The sequence below is a fragment of the Sceloporus occidentalis genome, unplaced genomic scaffold (assembly GCF_023333645.1).
Source record: "Sceloporus occidentalis isolate IW3139 unplaced genomic scaffold, rSceOcc1.0.p SCAF_1, whole genome shotgun sequence".
In the NCBI taxonomy this organism is placed as follows: domain Eukaryota; kingdom Metazoa; phylum Chordata; class Lepidosauria; order Squamata; family Phrynosomatidae; genus Sceloporus; species Sceloporus occidentalis.
Window position 1 is genome coordinate 281,548,506 of NW_028316981.1, and position 16,713 is coordinate 281,565,218.

Below are 16,713 nucleotides of genomic sequence, written 5' to 3' on the forward strand. Positions count from 1 at the left end.
TAATGTCCTAGGGAATATTCAACAAAACAGGAAAGCAGATGAAAAGCCATCAGTAACAAAAAATGAATAGTACTAGAGTGAGCTACAGTGAGCCATGAGCCCACATGCTTTCTGCCTGCACACACTCTTCCAAAGAAATCAGAAGGACTTTCTTCTATATTTTTAATCACTAATTTTGTCTTGATACTGATTCATCTTGGCTACAATTAGTAAAAACAAGTTGGTTTCAAACCATGGACTACAGATTAATGTGTTACACTTTTCACATATCATACTTTTTGGAAGACAGTTCTCTGTTTCAAGTGCTCTTTGCCTAAAGTGATGCCCACTCTAGATTATTGAAATAAAAAGAACTTGAAGAAGGGATAACAGTTCTTGAAGTGCTCCATCAATAGTAAGCAGACAGAAGAGGTACATGAGCCACTGAATAGTTTTTGTAGGTTTTTGGGCTATGTGGCCATGTTCTAGAACCCCACAAAAAACTATGGATGCCAGCCATGAAAGCCTTCAACTCCACTTGTTAATAGTTTCCCCCTCTACTGGCAAATACACTGCATTACTATATAAAACAAGAGTGGTTCTATTCATTTACTGTATATACTCATGTATAAATCTAGACATTTTAGTCAAAAAATTGACTCAAAAACCTAGGTCGACGTATCCACAGGTCAATGTAAATACTATACTTTTACTCTTATTAAAAAGAGAACCATCCATGGTGAAAGGCAAGAGTGCAATCTGTCCTGGAAGCACTGACCTCTCTCTGCTTTCTCTTCCATCCATCCTTTAGTGTGAACCAAAACCATTATGCCTGCCCGAATTTTGTAGGTTCTTTGGCACTGTTTTCCTTTGCTCCATCACTTAGATCCTTTGTTGCCTTCCCTTACGTTTTACCCTCGACTTATCCAAGGGTCATATCAAAATCCATAATTTTGCCCCAAAAACCTGCCCTCGACTTATATATGAGGTCGACTTATAGTCGAGTATATATGGTAAATTAACAAGTGCAAGTTCTACACAAATCTGTTTCCTCTTTTTTCAACATTTTTGCTAACACACTTGGGCTGCAATTACACTGCAGAAATAAACTACAGTTCCCAGAATTCTACAGCACTGAGCCATGGCAGTTAAAGTGATGCCAAACCAGATTATTTCTGCAGTGTGGGTGCAGCCAAAGACATTATTTTTGGTGCCCTAATCTCTTCACAGCTATTTCACAGGACAGCTGTTCCATAGACTGTACAAGTCTAAGGCACATCAAAGCTGGTTATTCTTCATGTGAACTGGCTCATTACCCATTATTAAGAAAGCAATCATAAATGTTGCATTCTTCCTAACCCAAACATAGTTAATCATTTTTTATTTTACCAGTATGATCTTGCTACACGTACAAAACAGTTTACTCTGGAAATAACATTTTTAAAGCCACTAGCATTTGCTATAGTGTACATGCAAATATATAAAAGCTTCAATTATTTAGTCTCACTCCTTCAACAGTGTGGAAGGAAGAGAGTTGTGGAATGGAAGTATAGTTGCTTACCTCCAAAAATGAAAAGCGAACAGAGGACTGCATGGACTGCAAGGGCTTGTTGGGGTTGGGCTCAGACTTCTTGGGGTGAGACTGAAAGTTAAAATAATGTCATCTCTAGTAAACTGAAACTCAGGTTTTTTTAAAAGAAAAACTACAGTATTACTGCATTAGGGGATTTGGCTTTAAAGATAAACAATTAAGTCTTCTCTTTGATGGAATAGTAAATTTGTTAAAATAGTTAAAAGTGATCACATTAAAAAGAGAAAGGATGTAGCAAGCTCCATTGTGGACTTCCATAAAAAAAGGTCTATGAATGTCACAAATACCATACTTTCAGAAAATTCCAGATTAAAAATGAAGGGGCTAAAACCCTTTTAAGCATGCACATGTTGGGTTTTTTTTCATTACACAAGCAAACACTGTGAGTGTTTATTAAATAAACCTAATTTCATACATTGCTCATAAAAATGAAACTGGCACAAGTTGACAAGTAAAGTTTGACACATTAACTAACTTCCAGGAGAAATGAATGCCTCCAAGACTAAATTGCCATGCACACAATTTTCAGTTAGTAACTATTGTGTCTCAGATTAACCTCCTTGACTAGAATATTACACTCTGAAAAATCTAAATTAAGCAGCGAAAACTACTATATCTGCCGGATGGAAAATTGCAAATGCCCCGAAGATTGCATGGTGCCATTTCACCATGTCTCCCATCCAAACCTTCCTCAAACTCGCCTTTTCTCTCTTGTGCCTCTTCCTCAACAGAGCCATTTCCTTGCTGGTGGGAGGGGGGAAGCAGAAGAAAAGCATCCAGCTATTTTCCTATATTTGGACATAAAGTGACAGGCACCTTCAGGGACCTCTAGAGAAATCTCCTGGGAAATCCCTCAAGATGATGTCACTGATGTGCATTCAGCTATAGGAAAACAGCCAGGCACTTCCCTGCCACTTTCCCACTCTCTCCATCAGCAAGAAAATGGCCATATTGGGGAGGGATTAAAGCAGAGAAAATGTGGGTTTGGAGAAGATTTTGAGAACAAATTCCAGTCTCCACAAAGACCAAAAAAAGTGATTAACAATGGCGTTAGCTGGGCTTACACCATTGTAATTCACTAATGCCAAGATCAAATGAAAAAGTTAATTTCAACATTTACTATGAGAATGCCATTTGTGAAAAAATATGATCACAAGTCTGCATTTGCATAAAATTATTATTATTAAAACCATTTCTACCTCAGTCTTCAGCTGAAAAAGATTCGCAGCGTGGCATACAAAAATTCCAACTACAACTTTGTACCATTCTGCTTGGATAGATCTTGCTGAAGTAAATTTGGGATAATAGAAGCATATTTGGAAGCCTAATTTTACCCTGTCATTTTTGCATTCAATTTCATTTCTAAATATGACACAATTTATATTGTGTATACTGATGATTTTCATAAACTTCTGCCATTAATTCTTCCATTAATAACTCCATCAGGCATAATGACAATGGTGAGAGGAATGGTAACAGGCAAGCCACAAATATATCATCAAAATTACATTAAACAACCTAACAGAAAATGTCAGAGACAAATTAGGCAGAACTCAGTTGTGAAAAGCTATAAAGTAATGCAAACAGAAGCAAAAATAGTAACCACTCGAGTAGGTCAGGAGAACATGACCTTTTTTAGTAATATTTTTATTTGGGTTAGTAGTAAAATGTTGACAATTTGAATTAAAGACCATTTTTTTTTCAAACTCTAAAGTCTACCAAGGAAAATATCCAGCCAAAAACTAGGTTATAACTTAAAAATCCATCAATGGACCACTGCTTTTACTGATATTAGTGTACAGATAGTTGTAAAGATCCCACTCCATCCTAGAAAGTTTTTTGGTGAATCTTGAGTCTAAAAGGTATCAGCCAAATAAACAGTTAAGACTGACAGTTTATCCAAGTTCTCAGTATAACAGGTAAGGTAACATGGACCATTTTGTTATCATGGTAACTTGGTAATTAAAAAGTATTTGGTACTTTTGAATATAGGGTAATAGTCAATTATAACAGCAATTAATTTTAAGGAAGAAAACAAAAAACATACTTTCTTTTATGAACTCATATACGTACAATACCCTGAACAATATGTAGAAAATATTGAAGTCCATCCTTGTTATGACAAGACATGCCCCCTTTAAATATTTATTTTATAAGCACAGCTTCACAAATGCAGTTATATACTTCTCTCAGGACATTATCTACAAATAATATACATTAATAGTGCAACCCTTGAATTAAATGGATCTTCTTCCCACCATTGCATTGCAGCCTAATATCAGCAGAAATTATGACTTTTAATAATCAATGTTTCTGTAATAAAATTATATGAAGTGCTGAAAGGTACCAGAATACCATCTTCTTTAACAAAAATATTTTTAGGATAGTTACAGCTTACTAAAAATGTTTTGCACATATACATGTATTCAGACATAGATTGTTTTGCCAATTAACAAAATGCTGAATACTGAAATAACTCGGCCTTATGACTAACCTGTTCTGTTTTTCAAAATAACAAAACTGGCAGCTGAAATCTATTAAATCCTTATCCCAATAAAACCTTGTTAGTATACTGCCTGTGTGTGGACACACATATATCTACGCTACAAATTGTGTTTGTGACACAAACACGATTGCATTTTTTGTTGGGTCTATTAATTTAGAAACGCTATGCTGTCACTTTGTAAATCAGAGGCTATGGCCAACACATTCATTATAAAACAAATATATGGGTGTTTTTATATAGCTGCCATCTAAATGCACACTAGAATCATTCAAACAAGTCCATTGGTTTTCAAAGAGCACTACGTAAATACAGTTTTTACCTAGCCAAGCATATGTAATGCAAAGGCAAGAATATCAGACTAAAATGTCAGAATGCAATATATTTACTGGTATTCTGCTACTGGCTAAAACATGGATCATATGCAACAAATTTTCACAAATAGCATTCCTTTTATGTTCTAATCTCTTGCAAGGCTCTCTATTATTCAGCAGAGAAAGAGGCCTTTCAAAAAGGCTGCACTGGGATAAACAAACAGTAAGAGAGAGGAGGAGGGGGGGGGGAAGCAATATCATGGCCTACTGAAGCATTATTTCACTGTATGCTTTTAGGATGCCCAGATTCATGCATTCAGATGCAGCAAGTTTAAATAAGCAATGTAATTTAATCTAAAATATACTGGAAAATCCTTGCTCTAGGCTCACACGTTTGCTAAAAGCAACTACAATGCATTTTGAAAATGTTCCTGCGACCTAAAGCTGCAGTGCTCTGAGCCTGTCAGCATAAAACGCATGTTAAATAACTACAGCTTGCACAAAAGCTAGTGCCATGCAGACAGCATTAAAATATTAAAAGGCAGACAATACTTACTCCAAGGTCAGCCCTGGAATTTGCAGCCTTTCCCGTTGGGCTTTCATGGCTGTTACGTTACCACATTCTACTGTAACCATGACACACATTCAGTGGCAGCATCCTGGTGATGACAGAGAGCCCAAATGAGCCACTATAAAGGAATGGACTAACAATCTCTTGGGGGAGGGAGCACTGCAAGTTTGGGTCCTTCCACTTCAAGCTGTCATGAAGAAATGTCAGCTGCTTTTTTCCAGGTTAACCGCAAAGCGCACTGCACTGATTTTGCTAGCAGAAAGCAGGCTTCACGTCTGAGTATCAGCCTCTTCATTCTCAATATTTTAAGAAGCATTTCCTTGTTAACATGCAAGGACACATCATCTCCCTGACACAGAGAGTGTCTCACTTAGAAGGTATAAGAAATAGGGAAAAGTGCAGTACTATATAGTTAAAACGTTACTCATCAGCACAAAATTAAGATACCCCACACTTTACTGTCCTATGAAACAGGATACAGCCATCCTCTTATCCTTTTCAGATGCTTTTGCAAAAAAAAAAGTACATGAGATCTGTCCCTTTAATTCCATTCAGGTAATTATTGTAAGTGTTAGGGAGAAACGTTGGTATTTCTTCATTTGTGATTGAAAGTTAATCATCGCATTTGGAGGCACTTTTACTTGACTACTAAAAAAAGAAATGTTATTAATATTTCATTAAAGCAAGTTAGGAGCAAGAAAGGAAACCCAATGGAAGGCTCATTAATATCCCAGTATTTTTTTTCAAGATTCATGTATATTTTTAAGATTTAAGATAATGAGACAACTAAAGCAACCACTGACAATATTGCTCATTTACAGGAGTTGTAAATATACATATAAGCTTCAGTAACAAGAACTCAGCATTAAGAATTCTGAAATCACATGTAAACAAAATTCAAAGTGGCCTAGATGTGTCGGGCAGGGGTAGCGCCTCCCCAACTCTTTCAAGGGGACATTTGAAGGCCTTTTAAATCCCAAGGGAAAGCAGAAGATGAGAACGAACTCAGGACGCTCAAAAAGTTCCTAATAAAAACAAATAATTTTGCCACATTGTTATTTCGTGTTGTGCATCTTTTATTTATTTTTTTTCTTCAGTCCATTCAGTCTCCCTTATCCAAAATGCTTCAGACCAGTAATGTTTTAGATTTTTTTCAGATTTTTTTAATATTGGCATATTCATAATGAGGTATCTTGCATATAGGTCAGAAGTCTAAACATGAAATTCATTTATGTATCATATACACCTTATAAGCATAGCCTTAAAGTAATTTTATATATAATATTTGTATTAACTTTGTCATGAAATCTAGTTTCTGTATACTGAAACATCAGAAAGCAAAAGTGTCACTGTCTCAGCTACAGACAAACTATAACATTCACAGAGTGCCTATCATCAGCAATAGGAATTGCTCAAAATCCATTAAGGATGTATCCACACTGCAGAAATAATCTGGTTTGACACTAACTGCCATGATTCAATTCTATGGAACTCTGGGAATTGTAGTTTTGTGAGACATTTAGTGTTCTCTGTCAGAGGGCTCTGGTGCCACAACAAACTACAAATCTATAGCATTGAGCCATGGCAATTAAAAAGATGTCAAACTGGATTATTTCTGCAGTATGGATGTTGGCTTAATTAAATCACGAATGTTCTAATGTAGAGAGGTAATTTATTTTTTAGCTAAAATTGTTGGATTAAGTTGGAATTTCAGAATGAATTTAATTCCAGAATTAAGTTATTCACTAGGTTATTTAATAATTAAATGAGTACTAAAAGACCAACCAATTTTACATTTTAGAACCAATTTTACATAGGGAGCCCTGGTAGCACAGTGGTTACATGCTAGTACAGCAGGCAAAACATTGTGAGTTCAGTCCCAGGGTTCCAGGTTGAATTAGCCTTCTACCCTTTCATAGATCAGTAAAATAAATACCGGTGCCAGCTTTTGGGGATCAACAGGTGTACACATTGTACACCGCTTGGAGAGTGCTCAGCACTATAAAGCAGTATAGAGATGTAAGTGCTATTGCCTTTGCTACATTTCCCAAATGGTTCTTTATCCAACCTAGTTCTTTTGGATTTTTTTTCAGAACTGTTTCTTGCTTTTTTTGTTATTTCCTCAGAGTTGTGGAATTACACTTTTTATGTCAAAAGATTCAAACCATTTATTCAAGTGTAGTTCCAGCAGGATAAATCACATTAAGGGCTTTTAGTTCAGCAGTCTCAGTAACTGATTCTTTCCTTTCATATCTTAAAACAATAAAGGATCCATATCACTAAAATAAGATTTTCTTTTATCTATAAAAATTCGAGAACTTCAAGAAGTTGTAGAAACACTTGAAATTCATATGAAGTAAAGGCCAAAAAAAGAAAACAAATTCTTTAGGAACATAATTTCAACAACTTGCTTATCTGCTTCACAAATCTTGGCTAAAAAATTACTATTTCTATCAAGAATAAACCCATTGAATCAATTGCTGAAAGGTAAATCATCACTATTAAATTCTATTGTGTCTGCTCTAGCTAGGACTAAGATTGCATTTAAATTACAGTCTCAGAGATTGAATCCATGCCAACAAAATAATCCAAATCCAGTGTGCAGTATTTTGCCAGATTTCATCCCATTGCACCATTCTGACTCCTAAAAATCCAGACTCAGATTGTATTGACAACCAGACATTTCCCCCAGATGAAATCAAATTGGTACAAAGGGCTTTTCTTCCCATGTGTTTTTTACTTTCTCAGTATGCATAAATCTTTCAACCAACAACCTTTCTTGTTATTCTGTCAATCTACCTTGCACTCTCATTGGATGGCTCTTTCATCCAATCCCTTTGCACCCCAGTGAGTAAGCAAGGGAACTTTAAATGTCTCCCAATACAGGAAGCCCTGGGAAAAAGGAGAAAATAAAATAAAATGTTTCTTCCTTGCTTCCCTTTCCACTCCGAATCCTTAATCAAATTAAAATGGATGTCTACATAAAAACCTCCTTCTTCTCTGTGTGACATTTAGCTGGTGCTGCTTTCCTATCCAAGTGTTTCTGACAGCCAGGACTTCTCAGAAGCACTGAAAGCAACCCCTGGGCTTTGATATGAGATAGAAACAAACTTTGAATCTGTACCTTTAGAAAAGCAGGGGCCATATTTGTTTCTTGTGTGAAGAGGGTGCCCACTGTCTTCCCACACCCTTCATTTAATGCTTTCAGGTCTGCTGAATGGCCTCCAGCTGCCCTTAAAAAATAAGTCCAGACCCAAACCCAAATGTTACATTACTTGTGCTTCTGTTGAAATAAATCTTGAGTAAAAATAAATCTTATTCTTTTTTTGCTTCTGTCAGCTTGATTTATTAAAACACACTCAAAAATGCATGTGGATCCACTGCAAAAGAGCGAAAAATTGTCAAACGCTTGCCAGATGGAGGATGTCACCCACCAATCTGTCCTGCCCCCAACTACTCCACCTTGATGCCTCACCAATCTGACAGGACAAAAATTGCAAAAATAAACAAACATATAGGGGGAAAAATTCTTGGAAACTGGTGTAAAAAGTGATTTTTCCCCTAAATTGCATTAAAACTAAAAGAATTGCTTCCTCTGTGAAAACAGACATACATTATGTGTTCCAAAAGCACCAGAATCAAGGTAGGTACAGATTTGTTTTTTCTAGTGTGGATCCAGCTAAAGACACATATGTCCAAACAATCTGAGTCAATAAAATTAAGTTCCACAAATGCAAATAATGTTTGGGGCAAATATTTATATGTTTGTATGTATAAAACGGTCTGTTTTAGTTACCTTGCAAAATTTAATTTTAATTACCCTACAAAATTGTAGTGAAAAAGGAAGAAACACTACAAATCTGATACATTGAAAACATAAAATTTGATTTGGTTTTGAAACGTTTACTTCATGGCAGGCTGGAATTCACCAGATTGGGAATCACCTCAGTAACCTAAATGAGTTCAAATCCTCAGGCCCAGATGAACCACAATCCAAAGCACTGAAGGAACTTGCTGATGTACTCTCTGAACACCTTGCCATCATTTTTGAGAAGAACAGGTTGCTCACCTGTAACAGTATTTCTTCGAGTGGTCATCTGCGAATTCACATAAATGGGTTTTTACTGCACCTGCGCAGTTAGATCAGAAACTTCTGGAATCTCTAGGCAAAACTTAGTTTGCAACTTTTTGCAACTTTTTGGCAGTAGCTCCGCCCATCCCATATAATGCCCCTGCTGAACCCACTCTTCTCCAGTTCCAAATAAGCCACGCAAAAGCGACAGCAGAATGAGCAGAACACTGAGGGGAGGACAGGCAGGATTTGTGTGAATCATGCCTCCACATTTGCCACAATGCTGAAAGAGGCCATTGGAGCAAAGAGATCGAGTTGGTGATCCGACAAGATCAGATGAGGCTACCAGAGTCCAGAGGGAGATTGAGAGAGTGGTCAACAATTAAAGCCAGAGGTCAATTCCAAAGAGAGATTCCGTAAGAGCCATTAGCACTGAGACAAGAGCTAGAGAGGTTCCTCGAGCTGCAGAGCGTGGCGGAACGAAGGAACTGGAGAAAAGCGGGTCCAGCGGGGGCATTATATGGGATGGGCGGAGCTACTGCCAAAAAGTTGCAAACTAAGTTTTGCTTAGAGATTCCAGAAGTTTCAGAGCTAACTGCGCAGGCACAGTAAAACCCATTTGTGTGATTCGCAGAGACTACGAAGAAGAAATAATCAAACTCCCTCTCCTCAAAAGACAAAAAAGAAGCAAAAAAGAAGATCCAGGAAACTACAGACTGGTCAGCCTAACTTCAATACCAGGGAAAATCCTAGAACAGATTATACAGGAGTCCACCTGCAAATCTCTTGATAATAATGCAGTGATCAGTAGGAGCAAACATGGGTTTGTCAATAACAAATTCTGCCAAACTAATACAACAGAGAGAGAGAGAGAGATCAAGAAATGCTGAGATTACTTTTATCTGGATTTGAACAAAACATCTGATAAGGTCACCCACAATGTAATGGTTAAATATGAAACAGATGAGAACACAGTCATATGGATCCATCACTGGCTGGAAAAAAAAAACATGCTCAAAGAGTAATCAGCAATGGCTGCACTTCAAACTGGAAAGAAGTCTCAAGTCAAGTTCCTCAGGATTCTATCCTAGGGCCGTTACTCTTCAACATTTTTATTTATGGTTGAGATGACAAGGTGGATGAAATTGTTACCAAGTCTGCAAATGATACAAAACTGGAAGTGATGGCTAACACATTGGAGAAGAGAACAAAAATCAAAAGAACCTTGATAAGGCTAGAAAACTGGGCAGAAATTAATAAAATGAAATTCAATAGAGAAAAATGCAAAATTCTACATAGTATAAAAATATATACCAGATTCAAGGCCTATATGTTTACATTAACATTGGCACCTGGACAAGAGTGTACCAGGATGCAATAGAACACCAAAAGTTGTTTTACAAATAACACAAAATATGTGATATTTTGTAAAAAAAAAATCAGTAACTTACTGGGTTTTAAAAAAATTGTACAGTTATATCTCAATTAATGAAGTAGATGTGTTCCTAGGCCTTACTTCTTTAACATAAACTATGGTATCACAGGCAGAAATAACATGGAAAGTACAAGGATTCCTATACCACAAAAAAACCAGATCAACTTGAATGTGTTTAGGCAGATTTTTTTACTCAGAACTATAAATACATATGAGTGAAATGAAACCAGGTGAGATAAGTATCATGGGGATATATAAAAACAACATTTTAGATCTTCTACAGACCACTTCATGGCTTCTTCCAAAATGAATCCAGAGGGGTTTTCCCCCCTTTCCCCAGCCTCTACTTTTCTAATAAAGTAATTTCCATTTTGATGTCCAAACTTACAGATCTATGCTTTTTTAACAAGCTGAGGGGAGTGAGTAAGGCTTGTCTGCTCTCTTGTCTCTTGGTTTTAACACATGCTCAGTATGGGCAGCTGCAGTTCATTTTGCCTGTTGTAAGGAAGCACACATGGCTACAGCTGGGCTGCCTAGGATAGAATCCGAATCTATCCGAAGCTTCATTTATTGGATTGTTTACTGCACACATGCTGCTTCAACCTCATGTCAAAATTCTGTATTAAAAATGTTATTAAAATGTTTTTAAAATGATATTTTAAAATCAAATCTATAAAACCTCTCCATTGGGAGAGGAGGGAAGATATAAATAAAAACTATTATTATTATTATTATTTTAAAAAAACAAACCTGGGATCCCTCCTGCCTCTTCCCACTAACCTCGCCACACTCACACTATCTCTTCAGCATTTTAAAGAGGCATAGGCAAACATCACGGCACATTTCTGCCAAAACACAGATGATTAGGGAGCAGTGGTATCATCCCCCTTAGAGTGTCACTTGGTGCAGACTACATTCCCTGTACCCCCTAGTGATGGAATTGGCTGCAACACTAAGTGTAACTCCAATTATATCATTCACAATATCTTGTGCCATTCTTGGAAATCTACTTGGCTTTGAACTTAAGACATCTCAGACTTCACAAGTAAAAATCTTCAGAATCATGTTTTGCCAGCCACATTGACTCAACATTTTTCTGACTCATCATCAGTCTGTTGCTTATTTAAGATTTTTCCATTAGAACAAATTCAGGCTTGTTCTTACAACCTGGTTTTTATGGGGTGGAGTGGTGATTTACAAAGAGAAGTCTGTGGGATTTATACTTTGAAGTCCATTGCAATTATAGGTTTATATCAAACCATAAGTTTATCTGTAAAGGAATTCATATTGATTACTCGTGGATTTTAATAATATGTTCTCTCTTGGAATATCTAGGCCCTCCAACACAACTCTATGGTCAACTTTAACCAAATGTCACACAGAAGGACCTAGAGATTCCTAGAGAGAACACTCCACTAGGTATCTGCAGCTCCTCCAGCGCAATTCTATGGTCAATATCTGGCAGATGTTGACCACAGAGTTGCACTGGAAGACCTAGAGATTCCTAGACAGTTGTTTTCTAAGGTAAAAACATAGTGTTTTTGTTATCTGTTGTTTTTCCACATTCATGGGAGTCCTGTGCCCCTAACCCCAGTAAATGTGGGGGGACAAGTGTACTAACAAAAGCACAGTGAAACAAGAAGAAAAACAATGGTGGTAGAAAAAGCAAGTAGAAATGCATTCCAAAGTACTGGATTTGTTGTTGTTAACTACCCACAAGTTGACTTCAACTTATACAAGTCCTTTGGATGAGACATCACTAAGACCCCCGTCCTCAACCGCTCTACTCACGTCCTTCAGGTCCAGGCCTATGTCCTCCCAGATCAAGTCTCCACATCTTGCATGTGGTCTTCCTCTCTTACTGCTGCCTCTAACCTTTCCTAGCACCATTATCTAATGATTTGTTTTTTTCTCATGATGTGGCCAAAGAACAACAGCCTAAATTGAGTCATCCTGGCTTCCAGAGAGAGTTCAGGCTTGATCTGTTCTAGAAACATTTGTTTGTCTTCTTGGCCTTCCATGGTATTCTCAGTACTGTTCTCCAGCACCACATCTCAAATGAATCAATTTTCTTCCTATTCTTCATTTTTTCACTGTCCAGCTCACATATCCATACATGGTGATGGGGAATACAATGGCCTGTTACAGACTGCCAAAATAAAGCTACTTTGGATCTCTTTGGAGGCATGCTATTTAAATGATGCATGCATCCTAAGAATCCGGAAACTGCACCAAAGCTGCACTCTAGTGCTTAGGAATGGAGTGTGGCTTTGGCGTGACCTCCGGACTCTTAGGACCCATGCATCATTTAAATAGCATACCTCCAAAGAGACCCGAAGCAGCTTTATTTTGGCAGTCTGTAACAGGCCAATGACTCAGACTACCCTCACTTTAGCATTCAGAGTTCTGTCTTTAAATTCTATAATCTTGTCCAGTTCTTTCATAGCTACCCTTCCCAATCCTAGTCCTTTTCCAATTTCTTGCCTGCAGTCTCCATTCTAATAAATATTTGAACCAAGATAAGGGAACTTTTTGACTTTTTCAATTTTCTTGTTGTCTGGGTTGAGTTCTTGTAGATATTTTGTGGTAATTAGTTTTATAGTTTTTTGTGGGCTATATTCAGATAATTTTAAATTGTGAATTAAAATGTTGACTTTTAAATGTAGACTTTAAAATGTGTATGTCATTTGTCCTTTTAAATTGCCGCATGTTTTAATTAATGTGTTTTAACTGATGTTGCTAATTGTTAATTTGTTGTTGTTCCCTGCCTCGATCCATGGGAAGGTGGGTAAAAATTATTATTATAATCATCACCTTTGCTGTAATCAATAAAGCACATGTGGATTTTCTTTTGGAATTCCCTGGTGTGCTCCATTATCCACCACATGTTTGCAATGTGATCACTAGTGCCTCCTCCTCTTCTGAATCCAGATTGCAGCTCTGTGATTTCATGCTCCCTATATCGTATTCTGCAGCATGAATTTGCTTGCATGGGAAATTAGTGTAATGGTTCTGTATTTGTTGCAATCTTTTTGTCTCCTTTTTTATGGATGGGAATATACATTGATCACTTCCACTCTGTCGGTCACTGCTTTGTTTTCCATATTTGTTGACATATTTTAGTTAAAATTAAACTAATTTGACTCTGTCTCTGTAGTTTGTAGCAGCAATATGTCATCTGTTCCTTTATTTGTTCTTCCCAATTGCTTTGATTGTGGCTTTCACTTTGCTTTCCAATATTTGGCATTTATCTTCATAGATTTCTTCTCTCCATGTGTCATTCATCCTTTCACATTTTTTATATTTTTATATAGCTCTTCTATGTATTGACCTTGCTGTATTATATAGGCAACAGTTTGGTTTCCAACTTTGGGTGGCCAGAGATTAGCCCACTTGCATGGGACCCAACACTAAAAACCAGTAAAATATGCATTTTTAAAAACCTAAAATGGATTCTAAATGTAGCTTTAAATATACCTTAGGTGGAGAATTTGGCCTAGGATCAAGAAATAGAAGAGCAACTAGAATCAAGAAATAGAATAACTGATTGAATTTTGTGAAGCCAACCATTTGTTCATCACAGAAACACACTTCAGGCAACTACAGAGACAACAGTATAAAGGGACATCACCTGATGGCCAATATAAAAATCAAATAGACTATATAATTGGAAACAGAAGATGGAGAAACTACATGGGATATATATTGATAGTTTCTAGTCTGTTGGTCAATGCTTTGTTTTCCATATTTGTTGGCATATTCTAGTTAACACTACAGTTGCTTCTGTCTGTGCGCATTGCAGCAGTTCAACTGGGATATCATCTGTTCCTGGTGATTTATTTTTCCCAGTTTCTCTTACTTCAGCTTCTACTTTGCATTTTAATATTTGGGGTTCATCTCTGTACAGTTCTTCACTCTATGTGTCATTCATTAATTTTTCTGTCTCTTTTATATACGGCAGCAAGGACACAGAAACAGTTACAAGGATCAGAACTATCCTGAAATATGACAACACAGTACAGAATTCAAACTTCAAAAGGACATTCAAATGCAATTCAGTACGGCTCTACGATAGGCAATGTCAGCTAAAGACCACTATGTAGTGAGTTTTGAGAGTCATGGGATATGGCCAGGTAACCACAGGGCAAATGTCCCCAAGTGATACAGCAGCCAGGAAGGCTGAAGACACAGCCATGTTCCATGTGGAATGGGCTCAAATTCTGGTCTAAAGGTCCTTCCGAGCTGGTTCATATGCTAGATGGATGGTTAACAGTGCCCACTTTGGGGGCCCCAGCGATGGCATCGGGCCTCCCAGAGGCCCGCTGCCACCGCCGTACCCCTCCTGGGGGCCCCCAGTGACGGCAACAGGCCTCCCAGAGGCCCGCTGCTGCTGCCGGACCCCTCCTGGGGGCCCCCAGCAACGGCATCGGGCCTCCCAGAGGCCCGCTGCCACCGCCGGAGCCCTGTTCGAGGACTCCGGCGGCCGCAGCGAGCCTCCTAGAGGCCGCTGCCTTTTCTGTGGTTGTGCGAGACTTCACCACTATGGGTGAAAAAATGGCGGCGCCCATAGCGGCGAAAAGCCGCAATCGGCAGCGGCAGTGGCAGCTGGGGTCCAGCCGACCCCTGATCCAAAGGTTAGCCAAATTCACACTGCAGGTAAATAAAGAGTTCTGAGTCAAATTAAAGCCCCAAAAATTTACTACAGCATGAATTGTTGTGGACTATGTTCCAGTTGTTGTGGACTAGGTGCATGGAATTCAAGGAGGCAGCACTGTAGATAGTATGGTCAAAGAGAAATTAAACAACAGAAGTACTAACCATGAAAATTAAATGTTTAAAAATTACTTAGTAGCAACATCAAGGAACACAGAGATCAGACTCTGCTGTAAACTAAGGGCCAGAACATACAGGCCAAAATAAAGTTGCTTTGGGTCACTTTGGAGGTAAGCTGTTTAAATGATGCATGTGTCCTAAGAAGCCAGATCCTGCACCAAAACTGCACTCCAGTCCTTAGGACTGGAGCATGGCTTTGGCACGGCTTCCAGCCTCTGAGGACGCATGCAACATTCAAACAGCATACCTCCAAAGTGACCCGAAGCAGCTTTATTTTGGCCTGTCTGTTTGGGCCCTAGGATGCTAACTGCGTTCCCATTTCTAATTTTGCAGCTTCATTAGAAGACCTAACAATGTTACTCAAACATTTAGTTATTCTCCTTCTACATTCTACATAGGGCTAAAAAGCCATTCTTTGTACACAAGTCATCCTTTTGGAGACTCAGGGTCATGGCTTTGAATCTATCCATCAGGAATGCCGTCTTCCTCTTCTTCTACTGCCTTCTACCCCACAAAGCATTATTGTATATTCTAATGAGTAACATTGTCTCAAGATATTGCCAAAGTATGATACTCTCAGTATAGTCATCTTGGCTTCTAGGGACAGTTCAGGCTTGAGTTATTTGTCTTTTTAGTAGTCAATAGCATTCTCAGAACTCTTCTCCTGCACAATATCTCTAATGACTTCATTTTCTTCCTATCAGCTTTCTTCACTGTCCAGCTTTCACAACCATAAATAGAAATAGAAAATATGACAGCATGGACAGTTCAGGACCTTGTCCAGTTTCCTCATAGTTGCCCTTCCAAGTGCCAGTCTTCTTCTGAATTCTTGATGGCAATCTCCATTCTGATTAAATATCAAGACAAGGTATGAAAAATCTTGAACCATTTCAATGTCTTCCTTGACTACTTTGAAATTATGGCGTGGTACAGACGCGGCAAATGCACCGTCCTGGAGGCGTACTAGGGTTAAGGGACCGTGCAGCAACCCTAACAGTGTCCCTGGCTTCAGGTAATTAGGCTTAATAGTGCAAATCTATTTTTCACATTATCTTTAAATTCTACAGGGATGTTCTTCAGGTTGTATTTTGGAATGGCAGCTGGTTTAGTATTCTTTTTCAGCTTTACTCTAATTTTTGATATTAATATTTCATGGTCCGTGTCACAATCTGCTCCTAGTCTTGTTTTTGCCAAAAAAAGGGGGGGGGGTCTTCTTCATCTTCTGTATTTAATTATGTAGTCTATTCTATCTGTATATTGGTCATCGGGTGATGTCCGTGTATACAATCACTTCTTGGATTGCTTGAAGAACATGCTTGCAATGAACAGACAGTTGACCCCACAAATTTCACTCAGTCTCCTGCTTCTTTTCATGATCCAGGTCAACTTTTCCAATAATCTTTGTTCTGCTGTGT

The 16,713-nt window shown here is 38.0% G+C and overlaps 1 protein-coding gene across 6 annotated transcripts in view; it reads right to left on the reverse strand.

Moving 5' to 3' along the window:
• MAST4 (microtubule associated serine/threonine kinase family member 4) overlaps window positions 1-16,713 on the reverse strand; it is a 367,302-nt gene that overhangs the window by 179,068 nt on the left and 171,521 nt on the right. For 2 of the 6 annotated variants that reach the window (XM_089494935.1, XM_089494927.1), the window contains exon 6: window positions 1,541-1,621. The exons of 2 other annotated variants lie outside the window; for them this stretch is intronic. In XM_089494935.1, coding sequence (XP_089351061.1) covers window positions 1,541-1,621 — 81 coding nt within the window. Of the gene's footprint in view, window positions 1-1,540; window positions 1,622-4,943; window positions 5,044-16,713 lie in introns of those variants that run through there. 2 more of the 6 variants (XM_089494958.1, XM_089494973.1) reach the window with 2 other exon arrangements.